The following is a 25,798-nucleotide window of genomic DNA, read 5'->3' on the forward strand; positions in this document are numbered from 1 at the left end:
TGTTTTTCAATACTATGGGTGCCCAAAATGGCCCATAGATTGATTAAAAAACATCCACAATACTAGAAACCAGCTGCTGATCATTAAAAACAAGTTTTTGCAGGTCTGAAGGTTTACACGGCCCGCGTAGACTCAGAGAGAGTCTTACGCGGCCCGCCTAGTACCCAGATCAGCAACAGAACTTTTGAAATTTGCAGAAATGGTCCCTGTGAGCATATAAGGTCATGTTTAAGGCCCGTTAAGCCATTTCAAAGGCTCTAAAATGATACCTAAACATAGGGAACATAAAAAATGCTCAAAAATATTTTGGATGTCGGTTCGTTTGGTCGTACGGTCGCGTCATTTGGCTAATTACGACGAAACACGAACGGACGCGAAAAACAATCCAAATTACACGACGAATGGAATTTTATCATGCCAAACATTAAAATAAAATATTTTAATTTTTACATAAATTTTTGGATGTCCGGATATGTTCAGAACGTAAGATATGTGCGAAAATACAAACTTGTGCACTTTTTGACGCTTTTAGTCCCTGTTGATCAAATAAGTTTATTTTTGCGCATCAAACACCTCTAAGCCTATTTCTATGCTATGTAAAGGATATTTGGGGCATTTTTAACTTATGATCATATTCCGGAAGGTTCGATACCATACGAATCGATAGACTTTTGCAGTTTGACGCAAATAGTCCCTCTAATGCGCAAACTTGCGCATATCATCGTTTAATAGCATCAAAGCCTTATCTAATCCATATTAGGCATTCTTGGGAGTATTATTAAACATCACGATGCTTCGGGTTCGCTAAAAGGTCACTCAGAGGTATAATTAAACATATTGACACTTTTAACCCCCTAAACTTGCAAAGTTGCGCATAACGTCACTTAAAGGCATAAAAACCGTAGACGGCCATTAAATGGCATTCCCGAGAGTATAATCAAATATCATGAAGCTCCCGGTTTGTTAAAAGGTCACTCAGAGGTAAGAATTCACATGTTGAGGAAAAGTCAGAGCCAAAGGCCCCTGGAGGAAAAGTCTTGTAGGCTAGTTAGTTAGTTTTGTTTTACTATAAATAGGATTGATCGGATCAGATAAGAACACACACAATCTCTCGAACTCTCTTACTCTCTAGCTGCAAACACTCACAACACACTTACACTTGTATTCAAATCGCATTGTAACACTTAGTTGATCTGCATCATATCCTGCACTGTATCCTGGTATTTGAAGTAATAAGAAGAACAAGGCAGCTGCGATTGTCAGCTCCCGAGGTTTTGTGCCGGCGATCTAGATTGATCAAGGGCTTTCCTCGTACATCTCGTGTCACCCTTTACCTTTTTGCTCATTATTTGATTGTAGATACAGCTCGATATCCTGAGCCGTATCCTGAAAACTGTTTTTACAAACAACTAAATTAGCATATTTTCGATACACATTCTTAGCACACTACCTCACTTAACTAAGTTGATCACTTAATTGCTTCGGTAATTTTTGACCAAAACATTACTAACATCAAAATAATAGACTAAGTTAAAGTTCTACTTAAACGAAGACAAATCAGCTTTGGCCAGAAGTGTAATCATTTAAGCATGTGTGCAAAGTGATCGTGACAAATCAGCGTTGGCCAGAAATGAGACAATCACTTTAGTTATGCACTTGTTAAGTATGCTATAAATGAATGAATTAAATCAGCTTTGGCCAGATATTAAGACATTCATGTTTGTAATGCATACTCAACATAACTTTCGTAATACTTGAACGATAAATAGATGTATCAAATCAGCTTTGGCCAGAAATGATACGTCAGAAGCTCATTCAAGTTAAGCCATTTTGGTTTTGTAAAATATTGTCTGATTCTGATTAATCAACTAAGTATTTACAAAAACCAATTATTTAATAGCAAACCACCTGTTAGGGGCGGAGCCCCAAGCTAAATTTTAGTTCACATTAACAGCTTAATAAAGTAATGAGGTTTCGAGTGAGATCTCGAGTTAACCTTAGATTTCGAGTGAGATCTCGACTCAGTTATGAGATTTTGAGTGAGATCTCGAGTAAGGCTATGAATCATTATGAGGTTTCTAATCATCAAGATTTCGAGTCGCAACCACCTGATTGCGAGTCACTAATGCCAGTCAAAACCTCAGTCGAAATCATGAGGTTTCGAGTAATGAAGATTAACGTGTTAATGAGATTTCGACTTCATTATGAGGTTTCGAGTCGCAACCACCTGATTGCGAGTCGAAATCTAATTCAGAACCTTATGGTTTCGAGTCATGAAGACTAAAAACTTTTATGATTTCGAGTCGCAACCTTAGTCGAAATCTCATGGTTTCGAGTCATGAAGACTAACACCTTTATGATTTCGAGTCGCAACCTTAGTCGAAATTTCATGGTTTCGAGCTATTAATGAGATTTCGAGTTGAATGTTTATATCGAAATCTCTTATGAGTCTCGAAACTTGTTTACCAAGTCTCAAAACCTACTGTCAACAGCTCTTAGTGTGATAAGGTTGGAAATTCGAATGTTTAGGGATTATGGGATTTAGTTTCCTATTTTAATGCTGATCTAAATTTATCAAAATATTTCAAAATAATATCCATTTAATTTTTATAACAGATTTCAAAATTTTAAGAGATAAAATTTAGATCAAAACTAGGAAAAACACCCAATAATCTAAATTTCATTCCAAAATATAGGAATTTTTCGAATTTCTCATAAGAACATAAGATGAACCCTAAAATTAAAAAACATAATTCTGGAATCCGAAATCTGTTATTTTAATGATTTCGGAAAGGTGACTTAATGTGTTATAATTTCGGAACAGTGATAAACATAAGATCCGAAATTGTTTATAAAGAAAAACTCAAAACATGGTTTTGAATTATGTTTTCCCGCAACAGTGATTTCGAGATACCTGGTCTCGAAATAGGCTGTTAAATTTTATTAAGTTTTCAAAACTCTGTTTACCAGATTTCAATTCCGGAATAATGGATACGAAAACATAACTGGTTTATCAACATATGCTCTGATACCACATGTTGATCAGTTCTTATTTATGAATAATGGAAAACATGAATAACATACCTGATTGCAAGAGACAGGCCAATAGAGAATCTAGATGGAGATGCAGCAATAACGTTTGACATGATTGTCTGGTTCCTCCTTAGGGTGCAATCTAATGATGGTGATGATGAAAACCGATAAAGGGAAATCGGCTATGGAGAGAGGGGGAGATTTAATGATGATGTTATTGTGTTTAGAGTCTAACCCTTTAACCCTCTAATTATCTCCTTATATATGCACCCAAGAGGAAACATAATTAGTTAATAAGGGTAATATGGTTCACCAACAATTACCAACTAATTATTTAATATGTTGTTATATATTTTAATCTATATAATGTAAATGATTATAATGGTTACTAGATTAAATATTACACCATAATATATTTAATCTTACACTAACCTCAAACACAACTCAAAAATCTACTTGTAGAGTTATTTAAAAACTCAAGTACAATTCTACCAATTTCAATTTTCTTTTTTTTTTCTTTTTTGTGTTTTCAACTTTGTACCAACTCAAACACGCTTAATATATGACAAACATTAGAGACATATCAGCATCACCAATCCATTATCATCAATTCACCATAGGAAAAAAACTGTATGAATATTATAGTAGTTATGACATTGTCGAAGCTCCAAAGAAACTAAAAAGGACACATACTTTTATATTAGAGTAAACTGTCATTTTGGTCCTTGTGGTTTGGCCAGTTTTGCCACTTTAGTCCAAATCTCAAACTTTTTATACTGGGTCCCTGTGGTTTCACTTTTGTTGCCATTTTAGTCCAAAATTCAAAGACCCTCTATTTTGACTGTTGAAAGCTGATTGTTTTGTCCTTTTGTGCATGGGCATTTTAGTCATTTTAATTTTATTATAACATATTAAAGCATTTTATTCAGACCATCATCTTCTTCAAACAAACTCATCATCTTCTTCAAACAAACCCAAACCCTAACCTGGACAACAATCAACATCTGCAGACCCCTGTTTCATCTTCCCAAAAAAAAAACCCTAACCCACAAAATCACACCTGAAACAATTTCATCAACGATAGGGCTTTTGATCGACCTGCAACTCGTAACCTGCAACTCCAATGTCATCCTCCCTAATTCAACCGAACGCAATGCAATCACTCTCATTCTCTTCATCAATCTCCGCCACCAAACCGCAATGGCGCGTCACCTCTTCTCCGGCGGTTACATTCACTCGTCGCACAACGAAATCCACAATCAACACTAAAATCAGAGAGATCTTCATGCTGGCACTCAGCTCCACCATGACTGAGGGTAAGATCGTCTCCTGGATCAAATCAGAAGGCGATGTTCTCTCCAAAGGTGAGTCCGTTGTTGTCGTTGAGTCTGATATGGATGTTGAAACGTTCTACGATGGAATCCTTGCTGCTATTGTTGTGTCCTGAAGGTGAATCGTCTCCTGTTGGTGCTCCCTTTGGTTTGTTAGCCGAGTCTGAAGCCGCTAGTGGCTCAGTTCCGGTTGCTACCATTCATTCACTCCGGCGATACACCAACCTACAACCACCACCTGCCGTCCCTTCTTCAAACCGCCGCCGCCTGCAACCACCACCGGATTGGATTGTGACATCTCCATTAGAGAGAGAAAGAAGAGGGTTTCAGGTTTGGGTTTCAAGATCAGATTTAAGAGAGAAGTCTTCTAATTTAAGAGATTGATGAAGAGAATGAGAGTGAATGTAACCGCCAGAGAATAGGTCTGCTAATTTAAGAGAGAAGAGAATGGGTTTGTTTGAAGAAGATGATGGTCTGCACTCTGCAGATGTTTGAAGAGAGGGAGACAGGGCTCTTGCTTTAGTATGTTATATTAAAATTAAAATGATCAAAATGCCCCTGCATAAAAGGACAAAACAATCAGCTTTCAACAGACAAAACAGAGGGTTTTGGGATTTTGGACTAAAATGGCAATAAAAGTGAAACCACACGGACCCAGATTTAAAAAGTTTGAGATTTGGACTAAAATGACAAAAGTGCCCAAACCACAGGGACCAAAATGGCAGTTTACTCTTTATATTATCATAGTTTTGTAAATTTTTAACTATTATATAATACTAGCGGGTTACCATCCTCGCTTTGCGATGGATTCGAAACGTAGATAAAATACACAAAGCGTGATATAAATAATATGTTCTAGTAACGACCCGGTTTTAAAAAACGAAACCTAAATAAAAAACCCATCGTCACGATATATTCGAAAGTGTAAATGAAAAATAGCAAAATGTATGGAGTTTATGGGAAAAGCCTTTGTGGCAAACTCTAATATTTCAAAGATGTGGTGAAATTTAAAAAAGCCAAACTTGATTGTGTTAGAAAAGGAAAAATAACTTCAATAAAGTTCAAGGGCCGTACGAAAACTTTTTTAGAGTTCAGAAGTAGAAAAGTAAATTAGTTAAAAAAAATTAAGTTAAATAAAATAAACTATAGGATGACAAAATGTAAAATAGGAAAATGTTATGAAGGAAAAAAAGAAGTTAAATAAATGTATGTGATTGAAATGTAAAATAGAAAAGTTATGTGCTCATAATTATACTATTCCTCACCAATCCCAACAAATGCAAAGGACTAGTTTTTGCCCTGTCCGCGTTGCGGGGTAATAATCTGAATATTTCTCTCTCATAATAACATGTAGGGAGGGGGATATTGCACGGTCCTCCCAACCGCTTGAGTGATCACACTCCATAACCTAGCTTAGCCCCATAGCTGCATGGCGGTTACTACCCAACCGGAAGCGAAAGCCTGGAGGGTGTGCCTGGCAGGATTCGAACCGGGGTCCTATGGGAAGAGGTGGGTGAGGCTGGCCACTGGGACACCCCAAGTGGTTACTCTCTCATAACATGTATGTATGTGTTTCGGTTACTTGTACATACTACTCATAACACGATCTCAAAAAAAAATTACATCGAGTCAATAAATTAAAACAAAAACACTACCATACTTTTACTAAAAAGAACTAAAACGATGGAAAGACTATAATTTTAAATTGGGAGCAAAATTGAAATTTTTCAGGACAAATAAGCATGTACCAGGCATGCCTGAACGAATAAAAATTACACCTATACCTATGCCCGCCCGCGTTGTAGGGTGTTAAATCAAATATTTCATAGTTTCATAACATGTATGCATGTATTTAGGTTACTTGTACATACTACTTATAACACGATCTAAAAAAAATACATCGAGACAACCAATTAAACGAAAACACTACCATAATTTTGCTAAAAAATTAAAACAATAACAGGTCTGTAATTTTGAGCTGGGGGTAAAATACTAATTTGTCAGGACCAATGAGCGAGTGTTAGACAACTGTTTAACACAATAAAAGTTATATTGAGTCAACCAAGCAAAATAAAACAGTACTATAGTTTTGCCAAAAAAAAGTAAAACGATGGCAAGATCATAATTTTTAACTGGGGGAGAAATCATAAACTTTGAAATGGGAGCAAAATTATAATTTTGAACAGAGGGCAAAATCGTAAAAATATTTTGAACTGGAGGCGAAATCATAATTTTAAACTGAGGGCAAAATCATAATTTTGAGCTATGGGGAAAAACATAATTTCATTTTGAACTGTGGGCAAAAACGTAACTTTTAGTTGGGGGTAAAATCATAATTTCGAGCTAGGGGCAAAAGCATATTTTTATTTTGAGGGGGGGGGGCAAAAGCGTAATTTTAGACGGAGGGCGAAACCGTAAATTTAAACTAGGAGTAGAATTAGAAATGAGTTTTTGAACTGAGGGCAAAAACGTAAATTTTGAGTCAGGGCAAAAATACAATTTTATTTTGAATTAGGGGCAAAAACGTAATTTTAAACAAAGGACGAAACCGTAATTTTAGACTGGGAATAAAATTAAATTAGAAATGGGTGGTCCAATAGGGAAGTGACAGGCAAGCTGCCTGGCACTATTCCCTCAACTCCTTTTTGTATATGTAGGATAACTAGTGGTTGCCTCGCCCGCGTTGCAGAGCGATGGCCGAATAATTCTCAATCGATTAAAAAAACACTACTATATTTTTGCTAGGAAAAAAACTAAAACGATGATAAGACCGTAATTTTGGGCTCAGAGCAAAACTGTATTTTTTCAGGACTAATGAACGAGTGTTATGCAGCTCCTTGACACGGAAAAAAATTAAATGGAGTTAACCAATGAAAACAAAAAAAAAATATAGTTTTGCTAAAAAAACTAAAACCATGGGAAAAACGTACTTTTTAACTGAGGGCGAAATTATAATTTTATTTCAGGGATAAAATCGTATATTAAATGGATCAATGGGGAAGTGCCAGACAACTGTCTGCATGCCTGTAATTTTACACTAGGGGCACAATTGTAATTTAACCAGGAAAACTAACAAAAACGATGGAGAAAATGTAAATTTAAGTTGAGGGCAAATTCGTAACGTAGCTGTGAGAAAAAAACCTAATGACAAATCTGTAAATTTAAACGGGGCAAAATCGTAATTTTTATCTGATGGCAAAATTGAAATTTTTAACTGGGAGCAAAAGCGTTAATTTATTTTTAAGTGGGGGTAAAAACATAACTTTGAATTGATGGCAAAATCGTAAATTTAGGGGAAAAAAAAACTAATTGCAAAAGTATAAATTTAAACGGGGCAAAATCGTAATTTTGAACCGAGGGAAAAATTTAAATATTTAGCTGGGAGTAAAAACGTAAACTTATTTTTATGTGGGGGCAAAAACATATTGTTAAACTGATGGCAAAATCGTAATTTTAAAGTGGGATAAAAGCGTAAATTTATTGGGCCAATAGAGGAGTGTCAGGCAGCTGCCTGGCACTATTACGTTAGCCGCCCATTTCAGCCACTAACGGGGCAACACTATTACGTAAATATAAGCTGAAGGCAAAGCATAAATTTAATTTCTAACTTGGGGCAAGATCGTAATTTTAAACAGGGGATAAAATCGTAATTTAGTAGGACATATAAATAACTATTTTATGAAAAAAAAAAAAAAAAGGAAAAGGTGGCCGCCACTTTTGGCCAACAACCTATGAAAACTATTCCCGCCAACTTTTACAACTTATCTTTGTATGTATGGTAAATATCTACAACCAAATACAATTCATTAAACACAAGGTAGAATGAAATATATTACTTCTCTAAAGTCAATGAAAAAAGTTTTAGAAATGTTTTTTTAGCGTGCCTTTTATTTTACTATTTTAAAATAAATCTTTTTTATAATGATTTGTATATTAAAATTACTTTGTTTTTCACTTATAACTATTAAGACACAATGTTTTATAAAAAATAAAAAAATAAAAACAACCGCATTAAGTTATAGTGATATTAACTTTTGACAAATTAATCATACAGAGTCTGTTTGGTATGGGGTAATAGAATGGATGAGGGAATGGAATGGACGAGGTAATGGAATGGGCCGGAATGAAATGAATGCTTCCATTCCATTGTGATGTTTGATTACTTATATATAGAATGAATTATTACATTGTACAATTTGATAAACAAAAAAAAAAAGACAACGTAACGAAACACAATTGTATTAGAAAGTAGAAACGATAAACATCCTAACCCAAACCATTCTAACCTTTTTCTTAATAAACTCATGCTAGCCCAAACCCATCGTAACCCATGATCCAAACTTGCCCAACCCACCCCTTTTGCCACCCCTAATTTTAATCCCTTTTCTCGTGTTATTTAGTTATTTATCTGCGGAATTTCATCGCAATTTCTGGTGTAATCCTCCTGTTTTTTTCTTTCCAGCAACAAAAAAAAAAAACAGTTAAGAATACAACATTGTGACCAAAGTTACGATTAAACCCTTAATCTTAACCGACATACAAAACAAAACAACAAGTTGTATAAGATTAAAGTAACAAAAGTGGGAATTTAAGCATGTTACAATAATGATGATAAGTGGAATCATGTGTTTATAAAATTTGTTATGGTAGTAGCATGTGACGATGGATATGACGTTTATGAACCTTAAAACAGTGTTTAAGGTTTTAATAGATATATGTTAATCACTAAAGTTGCTACACTTTGGACTTCTTAATTAGGGCCGTACATTGTTTGCTGTCTATCCATTAAGCACTTAGACATTAACTGACTGGTGTAACATAAGGTTTGTGTTCTAGGTTGTGCACTATGGAGCCATTATATGATATTAAATAATCTTATTTAATTAGGTAGCGCATTCTCGAAAACAAAAGTGGCTTTGTTAAATTATGGGTCTAAGTGAGTCGAGTCAGCTTAAGTTCATCAAAACTTTAGCTCGGCTCGTTTAACTTAGTAGGGCTCAAGAATGTAGGGGTGTGCATGGTTTGATTTTTTACTAAAACTTTTAGGTTTCAAGAAATCTTCGATTTCGGTTTTCACGATGGGTATGGTTTTGTTTTTTGTTTTTTTTTTCGGTTTTACCATTTGGGTTTAAAAGTTTGGGACGAAAACAAAATAGACCAAAATAATGAATTTGGGATTGAAAATTTGGGCCTAGATTTTTTTATGTTTAATTGAAAATTTCTCATTTGGGCCTAATTTTTTAAGCTACACTATTTTCATTTTTGTAAATTAACTAGTTAATGCCCCGCCCGCGTTGCGGGGCGATGGCCGAATAATTCTCACTCAATTAAAAAAACACTATTATAGTTTTGTTAGAAAAGAAAAACTGAAACAATGACAAGACCGTAGTTCTGAGCTCAGGGCAAAACTGTAGTTTGTCAGGATTAATGAGCGAGTGTTAGGCAGCTCCTTGACGTGAAAAAAATTAAATCCAGTCAACTAATAATGTTTTTATATAGTTTTGCTAAAAAAACTAAAATTATAGCAATACTGTAATTTGAACTGAGGGCAAAGTTGTATTTGTTGACTTTGGAAAAATCGTAATTTGCCAAAAGTTAAAGTGATGGCAATACTATAAATTTGATCCAGAGACAAAATCCTAATATAACTTTACACTGAGGACAAAATCATAATTTTAAGCTGGGGACAAAACTATACTTTTAATTTGAACTAGGGCAAAATCAAAATTTTGAACTGAGGGCAAAATTGTAATTTTGAGTTGGGGGGCAAAAGCATACTTTTATTTTGAACCGGGTAAAAACATAATTTTAAACTGAAGGCGAAATCATAATTTTTGAAACGGGGCGAAAATGCAAAATCATCATTTTTAGTTTGGGGCTAAAGCAAAAATTTATTTGGAAAAATTACATTTTTCGTCCTTTATATTTGTAGCGGGTTGCAATGGATGACCTTTAACTTCAATAATTACAGCTACAGTCCTTTATTTGAAAATCTCGTTACACTTTAGTTCCTTTAACACTAACCCAATTAAATTTTTCAGTTAACCTTAATCACATAGGGGTATATTAGTCTTTTAACTAAATATTTTAATAAACAAAACAAAAAAAGTTAGCTAGCACCAACCACTATTGTATTTCCCCAATGCTGTAGGTATCACCGTCTAAGATCATGTGTAGTGGTAGAACACTATAATGCCCTCACCATGGGGCGTTTTGCGTCATGTGGCGTCCTAATCAGCAAGGGGGCATTATAGCAAAAGTGGTGTAGTGGGTATAATGCCCCATAATGCCCCATTCAATCATTTTACAATCATTTCACAATTATTTTTTTTTTAATTTAAAACATAAAATAACCTTCATTAATTTAAAAATAAAATTGCCGCGTTTCGATGTTTCTTGCACCGGTTCGGGTTGCGTCTCCGGTACGACTTCCACATCGGGTTCGGCTTCGGGTTGTGACGGTTGAGACCCGCCGGCTTGACCATAGCCGAAAGTTGGAGGAACAAACGGAGGGGCGCCACTCAAGTAAGCCGCGTAAGTTAAAAAGCTCGGGTCCATGTCTTGAAGGTTGTATGGGGTTTGCGGTTGGGTTGTGTTCGGGTTTGCGGGTCTAGCGGGGACACCAAAAGGAGGGCGGAATGGATGCATGATTGTATAAAAATTAGAAGATAGTGGGTTTTTTTTTTATAAAAGTTGGAAGAAAGTGGGATAGATAGTGAGTTTTTGTATAAAAAATGGTGTAAATGTGGGGTAAATATATATAGTGGGAATTATTTTAAATTAAAAAAAATAAAAGAATATTACCGTTTGAAAACGGTCGAATTTTGGTGGCCCCCACACGAATTAAGCGTTATTTTTAAAACGCCGGACCCAATTTTTTTCGAAAATCACGCCGGAAAACGCCCCCTGTAATGGGGGGTTGGGCGTTTTCGGGCAATTTTTTAAAAAAAAAAAACGCCCCATTACGCTTGGTCTAAAACCCCAACCTCCGACGACCACCACCACAACCAACATCTCTGCAACCACCACCTCACTCATCTCCACTCCAAACCCCGACAATCTTACCACAATCAGACCCAACAGACACAATATTCTCATGTGATTCAATCGGAAGAAAAACCCGGTGAATCCGGGATTTACCAAAAACATTCCAAATCACCTCTCAAAACGAAATTATCGATCTTCCATACTTACCAAATCAAGCATACGTATGTTACCTTTCGAAACCTGGGTTCCAATCAAAGTTCATTGGAGTTGTAGAACTCCGGCCAAGTCCTTCCTGCTCTGTTTAAAGGCTTTAGAGGGTAATTTCTATTCTGCCTTTTACTCGTTTACACTCCATGATCAAAAGCCCTATGGCAATTTTTACAAACATTGATTAAATCATGTTCAGTTATGTGGATCCAGGGGTTAGGGTTACTTAGAGATGTGTGTAGATTCGATTGTGGTGGTGGACTTACGCGGTGGTGAAGTTATGAGTTTAGAGAGAGAGAGAGGAAGAAAGAGTGGCGGTGGTGTAGCTCAGATGATTGTGGTGGTGATGTCACAAGCGGGGTGATGGTGGGTATATGTATATCGATCTGCCATTTTTTGATTTACCAATTTTTTATTACCAAAAACATTCCAGATCACCTCTCAAAATGATTGTGGTGGTGATGTCACAAACCAGTCTATCCTGTAAATGAAAGTTTCATATATACATATATACGTATATGTTGATTTTTGGTATTAAAAACATTTAAATAAAGCGTGAAATGATCATAATACCCTCATGTGACTTGATTTAACTGAAAATTTTAACATGGTTAGTGCTAAAGGACCTAGCATGTAATGAGTTTTCCAAATAAAGAACTGTAGCTGTAATTATTGAAGTTAAAGGTCATCCATTGCAACCTGCTACAAACATAAAGGACGAAAAATGTAATTTTTCCAATTTATTTTGAACTGGGGCCAAGAATATAATTGTAATATGGGGATAAAATCATAATTTTGAACCGAGTGCAAAATCGTAATTTTGAGCGAGGGACAAAAACATAATTTTATTTTGAAGTGGGGGCAAAAACGTAATTATATTTTAAATTAAGTACGAAACCGTAATTTTAAAACGAATATAAAATAATAAAATGGTTGGTCGAACAGGGAAGAGCTGCGTGGCACTATTCCCTCAAACTTCCTTTTGTATATGTAGGTAACTAGGTTATAACCCCGTATATTACACGGGGTTGAATAAATAAATTTTATATACTAAATAATAAAACAATATATCTTTAAAAACCTCATTTATTATACCGGTTGAATAAATATAATTTTATATATTAAATAATAAAAAGTTATATCTATAAGAACCGTTTGATGAAATTTTTTTTTTTTTTTTGAAATTTCACAAGTAAAGGTCCTGAAATGTAATTTCTTTTTAAACTCTAACTTTATAAAAGTAAAAATTTACATGTAAAACAAATTGTATTGAATTATACATAGGCCTATTATGGTATCTTTAACTTCCGTTTTGACGAATTATACTTATATGCTCTGGAGTATTATAGTCATAGGGGAGGGTTCAAATGAGAAGAAATTTTTTGTAAGAATAAAAAAGAAGAAGTTTCAACCAATAAGAATGCTTCATTTTACTTCATTTAATATTTGCATTTAATTTTAATATAAGGGTATATTTGTAAACTTACATAGATCATTAATTTGTAGTCTTCTTCTTTAATAGCTAATTACATTAAATTTGTAACTTATTTTTAAAAATATATATTTTTTCAAAAAATAAAAAAAAATTAATTTAGAGTGTATGACAAATTACTTGGTGTGTAGGATAAATTACGAGTTGTGTAAGATAAATTTAAATGTGTATGATAAATTTCGAAATGTGTAGGATAACTTTTTATGTGTGTAGGAAAAAAAAATTAGTGTAGAGAATGATAATCTTTATGAGTAATTAATTATTTAAAGATAGTAATAAATGAGATGAATGAAAAACTACTTAACAATTTACAATTGTACCCTTTGTTCTTTTCCTTCTCAATTAAATTTTCTTCTCAAATGAACATCCCCTATAGTCATATGCCTATTTTTAACATATTTATCCTTTTTGCTTATTGATAAGAAATATATGAATATCACATTCTAAGTGTTCTTAGTTTCATGTTTACTTCCTCTGTTTCCTCTTATCCCTCTCCATTATATTTTGTAAACAGAATATCATCATGTGCTAATTTTACAAATTTATGAAACCGAATATGATCATGTCCTAGGTAGTCTTAGTATTATTGGAATTTCCATTTGATTCATGGTTTCTGTTAGTTACTTCGAATTTCCTTGTTTATTTTCTGTCTGAGGTATGCGTGTATCCCAAAAACGTGAAAGGTTGAAACCGGTAACCACTTCATTTAGCTGCAGTGTGATGACAGTCTAAACCCATTTAGCTTTTTTTTTTTGTTTATGATCTACCCAACTGTAATATGAGTTCAGCTAATATGTTCAGTTTAATTTATTTCATTACGTACAGGTCGATACATAAAAGGTTTTGTTGAAGGGCATATAGTGATGGGTACTGGTCGATACATCTTAGTTTTATATCTATTTATGAGCATTACACTGTGGATGTGAGTAACGGTGTGAGTGGTAGTTGATGGTTTGTTTTGAAGGTTGTAGACAGAGAAAGCAGAGGGTAATGGTTTTAGGTTTAAAAAGAAATTACATTTCAGGCTCTGTACTTGTGAAATTTAAAAAAAAAAACCTCTTCAAACGATTGTTTTTAACCCAGTTAGGCATTTGGATGAAAATGGCAAAAAGTTACAAACGTGGGGGGCTATTTGGTAAAAAAAAATCATTTTGGACGAAAATGGCAAACATGCCCAAACCTGAGGGACGATTTTGGCAATTAACTCTAATAATTATCTATAAGATATTAAACTAATAATATTTAGTAGAAGAATTATCTATAATATAAGATATTAAACTAAATAATATTTAGTAGAAGGGTTATATATAATTAATTAGAAGAGATTAAACTAATATTACAATTATCTTTAAGAGATGGTCTAATATGATAACAAGGGTCCCAAAAATTGTTTTTTTATTATATAGTATAGATAGATTATCATTCAAAATAAAAATTATAATTCATAAATTTAATAACAAACATTATAAAATAAAATGGTTTTTTGGTTGTTCGGCTCGGTTGGTTTTTTTCGGTTTTCAGCCAATATAAAACTGAAATTAAACTGTAAATATAAAATAAAATGGTTTTTGGTTGTTCTGCTCGGTTTTTTCAGTTTTCAACAAATATAAAACTGAAAGTAAACCGTAAAATTCGGTTTTCATAAAACAAAAAATCAAACCATTGGTTTTCGTTTGATTGTTATTTGGCTTGGATTTTTCGGTTATTTTGATTAAGGATCAGTTTTTTTTTTCTTTTCATGCACACTCCTAACTTAGTTAGAGCTTCATTTCTTTAAGCTCGAGTTCTGCGCATGAGTAGTTTTTCAAGCTCGAGCTTAACTCGTCTAGTCAACCGCAATATGCCAAACTCGAGCTCAGGTTCGTTTATTAAATGTACTTCAGTATATGGTCGAGCACGAGTTCAAGTTTGTTTAAGCTTGATTCAGTTCGAGCTTCTAGCGAGCTGATCTTAAGTAGCTTGCCTTATTTTCACCCGTGTGTTTATAGAGAAAGACAAACTATGATGGAGCACACTTGTTATAGACCATACTTGTTTTTCCTTTTTTGTTAATATTAGAGTTTTGTAAGCAAAGGTTTGTCTATAAATCAGTGGCGGAGCCACACTTTGAACAACGGTGTCGTCCGACACCATTGAATTTTGTGTAGCAAATACAACGTATAATAGGGAAAATTCGAGCGACACCATTGTTTTTTTACGAGCGACACCATTGTGTTTTTACAAACGACACCATTGTTTTGTTTTCTTCTAAAACAATTATATAATAAACAAATTTATATTTCAAAAATTAAGCCCAGTTACTTGAATTTAATTAGTGTACTTTAAATCATTAAAGGTCCATGTTTAATTTTTATTTCTTCTAATCCAGTAAGCATTATAGCCTCATGTCTAATTAGTTTTGTATCAATTGTTTAACCTAACAGGATGTTTGATGATCACTTGAATGATGCATGCACTTGTTTGTTATAATGAAAAAGAGGTTTTTTTTTCAAGTTGACATTGAAAACATTATGAATCGTTTTCAAAACATGAAAATGAGTACAGAGCAACTATTAAATGCATTTTATTATATATTTCAAATGACTTTGTAATTTTATTATGTGTTTTAATTCAATGACATTTTACTTTTACTGTGATATTTGCTTTTATCATTTAATTTGACCCGACTAGATCCGAACCGATCCAAAAAGGTTTGACTCCGGGTTACTATAAACCAGGGTATTCATAAAAAATGACACTATAAGAAAAAAATTCTGGCTCCGCCACTGGTCATGATTTTATAACTAGAAATAGCCAAATCGAATCGTCACAAATAATATACTTCATGCCAGAAAAGTTTTATTATAAATTAGATATCCTCTAAAAAAATAAACGTTTGCAAAAAATAATAGCTTTAAAATTATTAAAAATTGGATCGGTTATATGTACATATATGGCCCATAACCTAACCAAACTACCAAAGTACGAACTCACGCATATTAGCAACAAGTAGAATAGGATGGATTACATCACATGCAATTGTTTACCATGAATTTCATTCAAGTAAATATGAGGTAAGCCTTATTTATGTTAAATTCACTCAAGAGTAATCTTTTTTTTTTTTTTTTAACTTCTTATTATAATACACAGTATGCATAATTTTTTTATCTTCTAAATAAGGAGAGCCCCCTACAATAAGTGATTAAGTCTCTTTTGGATTAATTAAAAAACTCGTTAATTAGGGGTAGGGGTGCTCCACTTCCCATCACTCACCACATCCAATCATGTTCCGCCACGTTATCGAACTTGGCTCCATCACTAGTGATGGATTTTGGTGGGGGTGCCCATCACTCACCACACCCAACAGTTTCCTTCACATTCTGCAACTTTTCACGCCTCATAGCTATCACGAGTGATGAGTTTAACGAGTGATGGAATTAGGTGGTGGCGGTGTTCCACACTACTCCACGAGTGACTGAAGCTCCATAACGTGACGGCCCGACCCCCCTTAGAAAGACCTGTTAGTACAGTGATTACCTAAAGTGAAACTATTGTAAATAATAGGGTTGGTTATGAAACTTGTTTGTAAAAATAGGGAACCGACATGTTTGCTGATGGTTATACTCTAGTGACTATATATAATAAATAAACAGGGTTGGTGGCATCACATTTGCAATCAACTGTTTTTTTAAGGGAATATTTCACAGAATAGTAACCAAGTTTTAAAAGTGTTCTAATTAGGTCACTGGTGTTGTTTTTGTCCCAATTAGATAACTTAACATTCAAATCGAGCCATGTCTTTTTTTCCATGTGTTAAGAAAAAAATGGAGTATAAGATGCTCGGGTCGAATTGGATGGATCGATATATGGTTTGCTTTCTAGCTACGTGGTATAGTATTCATCTGAATCAGACAAAGGGCCCATTAAACATTAGTTATCAATGCAGTGATATTGAAGAAGGGCGTGATTTGCAAAAATTATGTATAATTTCTTCGCCAATAAGTTTCCTTTGGACTAATGGACTAAACAACATTTTGTGTGGAGTTGTATTGTACATGTTTGAAATATGAATTAGTAAGTCATGGTGGATTTCTTGTAAGCTAACTACTACTTACCTGTGAGTAGAAAAGCCGGGATACCATATTACCATAACCGAAACAACCGAACAAACTAAGAAACCAATGGTCTGGTCATGATTAGTGGCGGAGCCACACTTTGAACAACGGTGTCGTCCGACACCATTGAATTTTGTGTAGCAAATACAACGTATAATAGAGAAAATTCGAGCGACACCATTGTTTTTTTACGAGCGACACCATTGTGTTTTTACAAACGACACCATTGTTTTGTTTTCTTCTAAAACAATTATATAATAAACAAATTTATATTTCAAAAATTAAGCCCAGTTACTTGAATTTAATTAGTGTACTTTAAATCATTAAAGGTCCATGTTTAATTTTTATTTCTTCTAATCCAGTAAGCATTATAGCCTCATGTCTAATTAGTTTTGTACCAATTGTTTAACCTAACAGGATGTTTGATGATCACTTGAATGATGCATGCACTTGTTTGTTATAATGAAAAAGAGGTTTTTTTTTCAAGTTGACATTGAAAACATTATGAATCGTTTTCAAAACATGAAAATGAGTACAGAGCAACTATTAAATGCATTTTATTATATATTTCAAATGACTTTGTAATTTTATTATGTGTTTTAATTCAATGACATTTTACTTTTACTGTGATATTTGCTTTTATCATTTAATTTGACCCGACTAGATCCGAACCGATCCAAAAAGGTTTGACTCCGGGTTACTATAAACCAGGGTATTCATAAAAAATGACACCATAAGAAAAAAATTCTGGCTCCGCCACTGCTATAAATAATAGCGATATTTAAAGATTGACATGATAACCTATAGTCTATTTTGATATATTTACATTTAGTTAAGTTGTTAACACAATCTTTTGTAATGATAGTGCATCACCAAATTGAAATACTTGTGTATCCGTATTAAATGACCTAAAATATTTATAGAACTGAAGAAAAACACGAATATAGAAATCAAACTATTATTAAACACAATGGATGTTTTATTAACCGATGGATCTTAGTGACATCCAACACATGAATTGTGAAAACAATGTTACACCAAAAACTCGTTTTAGAACGATTATGGTATGTCGCATCATATTTGCTCTAATATCCTCAACTGTTTAACTGATCTGAAAAGCTCGGATTTTTTATGCGTAGAAACTACCACATGTGGATTAAAACTCAATCATGGCTTGAAAGGAGCGAATGCAACCACCGAATTATGCCCACCAAACCCGAACGAGTTAGAAATAGCTGCAATTGGACAAGAAACAAACAAAAATAAGTCATAACCATAATTTCATGAATTAGTAGTTTTGGGCTTTTTTTAAACTTACAAATAAATCTTTTTAGTTCAAATGTAAATAAATCATGTCGAAATTGACGCAAAGGTATTTTTAACGCATAAAACCTTCTTAAATCATATTCAACAATTAATATAATATATGAAAAAAGAGATTAAAGTGTTTTAGGTCAACCCAACGGAACCAACCCACAAAAAATGGCCCCTCTAGTACTAAAATGTTACTTTCATTACATATGACACATACCAACATTGACTTCATGCTGTTTCTTCACATTTGGGACAGTATCGATGTCAACCGCAGGCTCCAAGTTCTACACACACAACGAAACTATCAAAACCCGATTGCATAGAAAACAATTAATAATGTCGTTAAACGGGTCAAGGTCTTCGCAAGTACATCTTGGTTAATCGTGGGGTGCAGCCAGCCCGTGTTGATTGCTTTTATGCACGCAATGGCTTCCAATCCACCAGCAGCTCCAAGACCATGACCGATCATCGACTGAAACAAAAACATTTTCATTATAAGAAACAAATCTCCAACAAAACGTCATTATCGAAGTAGAGTTTAGTGTTCTTGCCTTGGTTCCATTCATCTTTATCCCGGATGTATCTTTAAACACTTTCTTGATGGCATTAACTTCTGCTAAATCCCCAGCTAGGGTCGATGTTGCGTGGCAGTTCACGTAGTTCACCTACAAGTGTGTGTGAGGATCGAACGGTTTCATGTTATGTGTGACGAGTTATGGATTAAGTTTCATGATTTTATGGTTTTACCTCTTCGGGTGAAATACCCGAGTCTTCTAAACACTTGGTTATGCAAGTTGAAACACCGAGCCCGTCTTTGCGGGGATCGGTCATATGATGTGCATCACAAGTTATGCCTCCACCTAAATACTCCGCAATTATGTTAGCCCCGCGTTTCGTTGCATGCTCCAAGCTTTCCATAATCTGAAAAAGTTTGATGTGTTATCATCTGTTTGACTTTCAAAAGTCAAATCCAGTTCCAAGCCCGCGTCCATGAAGTAAGGACTCGTGTTGAATCTAGGCTTGGAACCGGAAAATCTAGGCCTTAACAAACTCTTGTAGCTACATGAGATCTTGGGCCCAAGTTAAGCTCATATGAGCCCAAATCCACATGACGGGCCAAGATCTTGGGCTTGGACGGGTTGGGCCTGTACAACCAGAGGCCCATCTAGTTTCTTGCAATCACCCAAGATTTCCTCCAATACTTTTGAACGAAGTAACTTAAGTTTTGTAAACAGTTCATATAATTCGGGCCACTTCTAAACCATTTGACCCGTTTTTTTATCTAATTTTTCTTGTATAACTTGTTTGACTTATAATCAATAAAATATAACTTAAATAGTCCATAGTTGTTAAAAGCCATCGCCTCTTGCGCCTAGGCCCATTTTTCAGGCAAGGCAATTGCACTTTAATTCTCCAGGTGATGGTTTTGGCGCAGATTCTGGCGAGATTCCCAGATTCCGAAGAGTTTCTGGCCAGATTCTCTAAATTCCGATTCCAGACAGATTTCTACTTTTCTATGCTAATTCATTAATATTTTGGAACTTTTGGTACTAATTAGAAGATATTAAATGTTATATAATAGTTTTTGTTTATTTTATTTGAAAAACAATATTATTTTTCTACAACATATTATATTTTTAACTTTTTTTCATTATGTGTTTTTTTCCTCAGACCCTCGCTTTTTTTTGCGCCTTACGCCTAGGCCTAGTTCGAGACCTACGCGCCTTGAGTGTGCCTAGCGCCTTTGATAACTATGAAATAATCACATATTCACATATATAGGTTGATGGAAGAGGGTTGTAATCTTACCAAAACACCCGAACCTTCACCGATAACAAAACCATCACGATCTTGGTCCCAAGGTCGCGAAGCTCTATGCGGCTCATCATTTCGCTGCGAGAGCGCTCTACAAGCAATGAACCCACCAACCCCGGTTGCATTAACCGCAGCTTCGGTCCCACCAGCTACCATAATATCAGCATCTCCTCTTCTAATGTGATTTGCAGCTTGAAAGAAGCAATAGTTTGCAGTTGCACACGCGGTTGAGATCGAGTAGTTCGGGCCCATTAAGCCCGTATCTATAGCCAACAATGCTGACCCCATGTTCGTGATGGAGTAAGGAATGAAAAATGGAGTGATCTTCTTGTATCCCTTTTGAATAAGTGCTTCAACTCCAGTGCTAAAAGCTGTTAGGCCTCCCATACCTGATCCCACTAGAACTCCGATTTTGGTTCTATCCATCTATTGTTATATAAACAACAGTTAAAACATTAGATTTATGAAAAGTAACAGTTTCAATGCATTTAGTTAGGGGTGTAAACGAGCCAAAGCCGCTCGTGTGCTACTCAAGATTGACTCGATAAAAGCTCGAATCGAACCGAAGTTAAATGAGCCCGAGCTCGAGCCTAAAACTAAGCTTGTTAATTATATGAGCCCGAGCTTCACTTATCGAGCTTGCCTAAGCTCGTGAGCCTATTATTTTTATAATTTATACTTAATATTATAAATATATATATATTAAAACATGATAAAAATAACTAAATAATATATATCGTGTTAGGATCAGGTTCATGCGACAACTCCTCTGAGTTGCGAGAAGTTGAGAACTCCAATGGAAATCCTACTTCCCGTGCGAGTTTTTCAACCAAATTTGTACAAACGTAGATGAACATCTAACTAAGACATCTATCAAAAAAAAAAATAGCCTAGCGTTCATTTACGACAGGTTTTTGATCGCTTACATTGCTGTAATTTTTTTATAAAAGAATATGACGTCACCCTTTTTGGCGGGTGACACTTATGTAAATTTGTTTTACACTGATGTAAATTTACGTATAGGTTTTTTTGAAAAAGTTATATAATTTTAGAAAATTTAGGCGAAGTTTTTTTAATAAAAAACTTTTTTTCAAAAAGTTCTTGCGGTTCTCGCAACTCGGGGAGTTCTCATTTTAACCTTTCCCTATCATGTTATATATAAAAATAATTGTTAAAAATATATATGTAATCATTATAAATCTATTTGAATTTATTATATAATCCACGAGCCAAGCTAAACGGAGCTCGGGCTTGAAAAACCACTCACAAACCATGTTTGAGTGTTGGGAAAATAGAGCTTAAAACGAGCCAAGCTCAAGCTCGAGCTTTCGTAAAATAAATGAGCAGAGCTCGGCCTCGGCTCTACCCTTTTACATCCTTACCATTTACTTGTAAAAGGATTGACTCGAGTTAGGTTTCATCTCAATTGGATTACTGAAACATATCGATTTTGTTATTGGACTATAAGTGTTTTCGGGCCACCCTGACCCGGCCCATTTCACCTGGCACTAAAGAATAAGATTACATGTTTTAACCGGTTCCCATTTTGACCCATTATCCAACCGCACTTTGGTAAAATTACTCACGGTTTCAAGAACATCTTGGCTAAGACTAGCATCCTCGAGAGCTTTTTTTCCGGCAACCAAACAATACCTCCAACAGTCATCAAGACGACGGTCATTTTTACCATCAATGTATCCTACCGAAGAAAAATCACGAATCTGACCTGCGAAACGAACGCTAAAAGTGGAAGCATCGAATCTGTCTATCAGAGTGATCCCACTCTGACCCTCAAGAAGTTTGTCATAGAATGTGTTCACATCATTGCCAAAACAAGAGACAAGCCCCATTCCTGTAATCACAACCCTTTTCTTTGGGTCAGTTTCTCGTTTGGGAGCCGAAACAGTTGGTGCAGCCATGGCCTTGATCACTCTAGATTTTGAGCCTGAAAATAGGCATAATTTGCTATCATTATATTTATATGGACAAAGATCATATACGCGTTAGACCAAGCATGGCATGGATGAACGTAGTGTATATCGAGCAGGTGAACCGACCATTTCTCGACTGGCCCTGAGACTTTTGAGTGCAGACCATGAGGGCCGAGACGATTTAAAACTGTAAATAAGCAGCATATTTGTGTTTATGGTTGTTGTACCCTTGGAGTTTTTTTTTAATGGATTTTTTTCTTTCTAACTTTAAAGTTTCAATCTTTGGTAATTTAACCCCTTTGATTAATTTGATTTTTCACTTCTAATTCAAAAGTTTCCATCTTTTGCAATTTAACCCCTTCGATTTTTTTATACTTTTAACCCAAAGTTTTTCATCTTCTGCAATTTCCCCAACACTTTTTTACTTTCAACTTTGGTCCCTTGTACTTTTCAACTTTCGCAAGTTTTTCGTTTAACGTTTCGTTTTAAATTTTACGAGTTAACACGTCGCAACGTGCATATGGGGTTCAACGTTTTTTTTCATCTATTTTTCCCGTTTAACAGGCCTGTCGCAGCGCGTCTATTTTCCCCCGTTTGATAGGTCCGTCGCAACACACGGATCAGAGATCGACTTACTTATTTTTTTCTATACATTACACAGGCTCGCGATCATGTAAGAAACATTTGTCTTTCTAATATGACATACAACTAACGTATCCGGCCACATTAGTTTATATTATTTAGAAAATATCAATTTATACATTTATGCATTTTGAAAATAAAAAATTAAAAAAAAAAAAACTTGAAAAGAAAATAGTATACGACTTACGAGTAAGTAATTCAGTTATTCTTTTTAAATGGTTATTGAATAGTGTATTACATTTTTTGGTCATGATTATCTAAAAATCTCATTGTAGCTATTAGTTTTACTAGTTCGAAACACTAAGTTATCATTATTTATGTGGCCAAATAGGCGGGCCGGGTTGGGCATGGTGACGGGTTGGCAAAATAAGTGAGAATGGAATACGATTAACTAATAAGTTATTCTTTTATTTTTTAAAAGGTTATTGAACGGTGCATTATATTTATGTGGTCATGATTACCTCAAAAACCTCGTTAAATCTATTAGTTTTATCGTTTGCAACGCTAAGTTATCATTATTTATGTGACCTGACTATACGTTTATACTAGGCAACACAGTCGGGTTCGGGTGACAGGTTTGGGTCAAAACGAGTCACTTTAAAAATTGTCGGGTTATGACAAAATTACCATTTTGGTTCGGGTCAAAACGGCCAAAAAACCCGACCCCACTGGATAAAAGCCAGACCAAGATCATACCTGAAGTAGAACCAGACCAACTTGGATTGAACCCAGATGGAGCAACAACCTGGTTAGCCTCCATAGCTCTTAGCCCATTAAACTGTAGCATAGAACCTCCATTGTTGGTCAACTCTTTTCTCCTCAAAGTCAAACCAGAAGAACAAGTGGTAGCAATGCTTGCCATTCTTCCCAAATCTTCTTCTTTCTTTCTTTTTCAAACTCTATGAATCATTAGTGATTATGGTGGATAGATATAGAGAGAGATGAACATTGGGTTTTCAGTGAGAGAAAAACTAAGTTTAAAAGTGTTGTGAAACTCGCCCACCAACTGTTCGATGAAAGTCGTGAGTGACAAGAAAGGACGATAACATTGAAAGAATATGTCTGGGTTTGTATGGAATGTGGTCTTGTTATTGACATTTTAGTAAAGATTAATGAAACTATAAAAAGTATGTTGCTTTGGTTTTGTCATTTAAGAATTGACACTTGCCACATTGGGTTGTTTGTTGTTTTAACCATTTTGTCTTTTGTCTGTTTTGATGTGTTGAAATGTTCAATGCTGCCCACAATGTGATGTACTTCTTGTTTGATCTAATATTTCCATGATTACAACTCTCAAGAATCAATTATGTTGGGGGATTTCATCCAGACGAATGCTTGGATAATCTAGAGTCGTGTGAAATTGAGAGTTTGATTAAATGGGAATCAAGTTTAAGTGAACTCATATTTACTAGTTTCTACTACTGTTGTTCTTGTAGGTTGAATCTAGAGATGGATATAAATAAAGAAATTGGAACTACTATTTCATTTGCTTTTAAACAATATTTGAAGTCTTGAATAGATAATATGATTGTGGTTAAGAAAAAAAATATGTTAAAAATCATTAATATGTACAAAGTTTCTAATAGTTAACTATTTGTTATGGGCTTGCCTTTAAACAAGTTGTCAGAGAGAAAAAACCAAGTTATCCTTGTCCGCTGCAACGAAGAAAAAGAATCTACAGGATTGATGAAAAGGATACAATCACAAGCAGGGACTGATGTATAACCTTGTATTGTCGCGATGGAAAACATCTTGGCCTTGATGAATGATGTCAATATGGAGCTCGACCCATTTCCAGCCATCTTCGTATATTGGCTCCTCTAGAGAGGTCATTGCCACTCTTATGGATGGGACTTTGAAACAGATTTTATGTTGATTCAAGCTAAAATTTAAGCTACTCTTTTGTAACACTTGAATAAATATTGTGATAATAGATAGAAATATTATGTTTTCCATTGAATGTGTCTTTCACTATTCTTTTATTGTATTTCCTTGGATTAGTTAGAATATTTTAAATAAAAAGTTATTCTATAGAATTTTATCAACTTCTAATTTATTCTATAAAATTTTATCAACTTGTAACAATTGTTATATTCGTGTGTAGGTTTCTCTCAAACTCTTTTATACATTTAAGTACGTTTGATGTAGAGTGTAAACGAGGCAAGTTATTCGTGAGCTACTCTAGATTGACTGGCTAGAAGTTCGAATCAAGCCGGGCTTTAGCAAGCTTGGACCTAAAAATAAGTTTGTTTAATAAACGAGCTCAAACCCGAGCTTGTTAAATTTTGTCTCATATCTTAACCAAGCAAATAATTTTCTATTTCTGTTTTTTCTATCTTTATTCTAATTTCTTTTATTATGTTCTTTTTATGAAGACTTTTGGGTTTCAGCCTAGTATTTGAATTTGGGCCTGCTCTTAAGAACTCCTTGTTGATTGGGCCTGTTATTTACAACTGCCTTTCCTTTTGTTCAAACATTGGATTTGGGGCGTTGATTGCGTTCTCTCTCCTTAGACCATCCATAGTGGAGGGTTTTAGCCGTTTTCTCTAAAAAAAAGCCCCACAACGCCCAAGGACCGCCCCCGGTGGCGTTTTTGTCAAAAAAAGTTGAGGAGCGTCCTTTTTTTCACGCCTTTCGTTCAATTATTTGGCCAATCACAGGTATTCTTGTTTTTGCTTGCCCAGTAACATTTTTTGGATGTTTTTTTTATTTAGTCACCCCTTTTAACATAATGCCCCACAATGCCCACATCCCTACCACACCCATTTTAGAAAAACTCTCCATAATGCCTCATTGCTGACTGGACTGCCACATGACGCAAAACGCCCAAGGGTGGGTGCATTATTTGTTTCTTCCACTACACATGGTCTTAATCACCGCTAATAATCAACAAACAAGTTAGTGAACCACAAGAATCTATACTGAAACTATTGTAGAGTTGAAAACCGATCA

At 34.7% G+C, this 25,798-nt stretch overlaps 1 protein-coding gene across 1 annotated transcript; it reads right to left on the bottom strand.

Annotated features, from left to right (window-relative positions):
* Positions 1–18,086: 18,086 nt before the first annotated feature.
* LOC110899519 (3-oxoacyl-[acyl-carrier-protein] synthase I, chloroplastic) lies at positions 18,087–24,013 on the bottom strand. The gene is made up of 8 exons (XM_022146404.2): positions 23,543–24,013; positions 21,860–22,218; positions 20,268–20,699; positions 19,206–19,379; positions 19,010–19,123; positions 18,829–18,930; positions 18,676–18,742; positions 18,087–18,379 (listed from the first exon to the last, which is right to left on the bottom strand). The coding sequence occupies exons 1-8, from the start codon at positions 23,706–23,708 to the stop codon at positions 18,312–18,314; spliced, it is 1,482 nt and encodes a 493-aa protein (XP_022002096.1). The 5' UTR covers positions 23,709–24,013; the 3' UTR covers positions 18,087–18,311.
* Positions 24,014–25,798: the final 1,785 nt, after the last annotated feature.

Source organism: Helianthus annuus, chromosome 13, assembly GCF_002127325.2.
Source record: "Helianthus annuus cultivar XRQ/B chromosome 13, HanXRQr2.0-SUNRISE, whole genome shotgun sequence".
Taxonomy (NCBI): domain Eukaryota; kingdom Viridiplantae; phylum Streptophyta; class Magnoliopsida; order Asterales; family Asteraceae; genus Helianthus; species Helianthus annuus.

Bases quoted from the DNA above. Each gene is read 5' to 3' on its own strand.
- LOC110899519 (XM_022146404.2), bottom strand. From the start codon at position 23,708: ATGGCAAGCATTGCTACCACTTGTTCTTCTGGTTTGACTTTGAGGAGA. The intron at 22,219-23,542 runs GTATGATCTTGG...GCCTATTTTCAG, and splicing joins TTGGTCTGGTTCTACTTCAG to GCTCAAAATCTAGAGTGATC. The intron at 19,124-19,205 runs GTAAAACCATAA...ACACACTTGTAG, and splicing joins CGGGTATTTCACCCGAAGAG to GTGAACTACGTGAACTGCCA.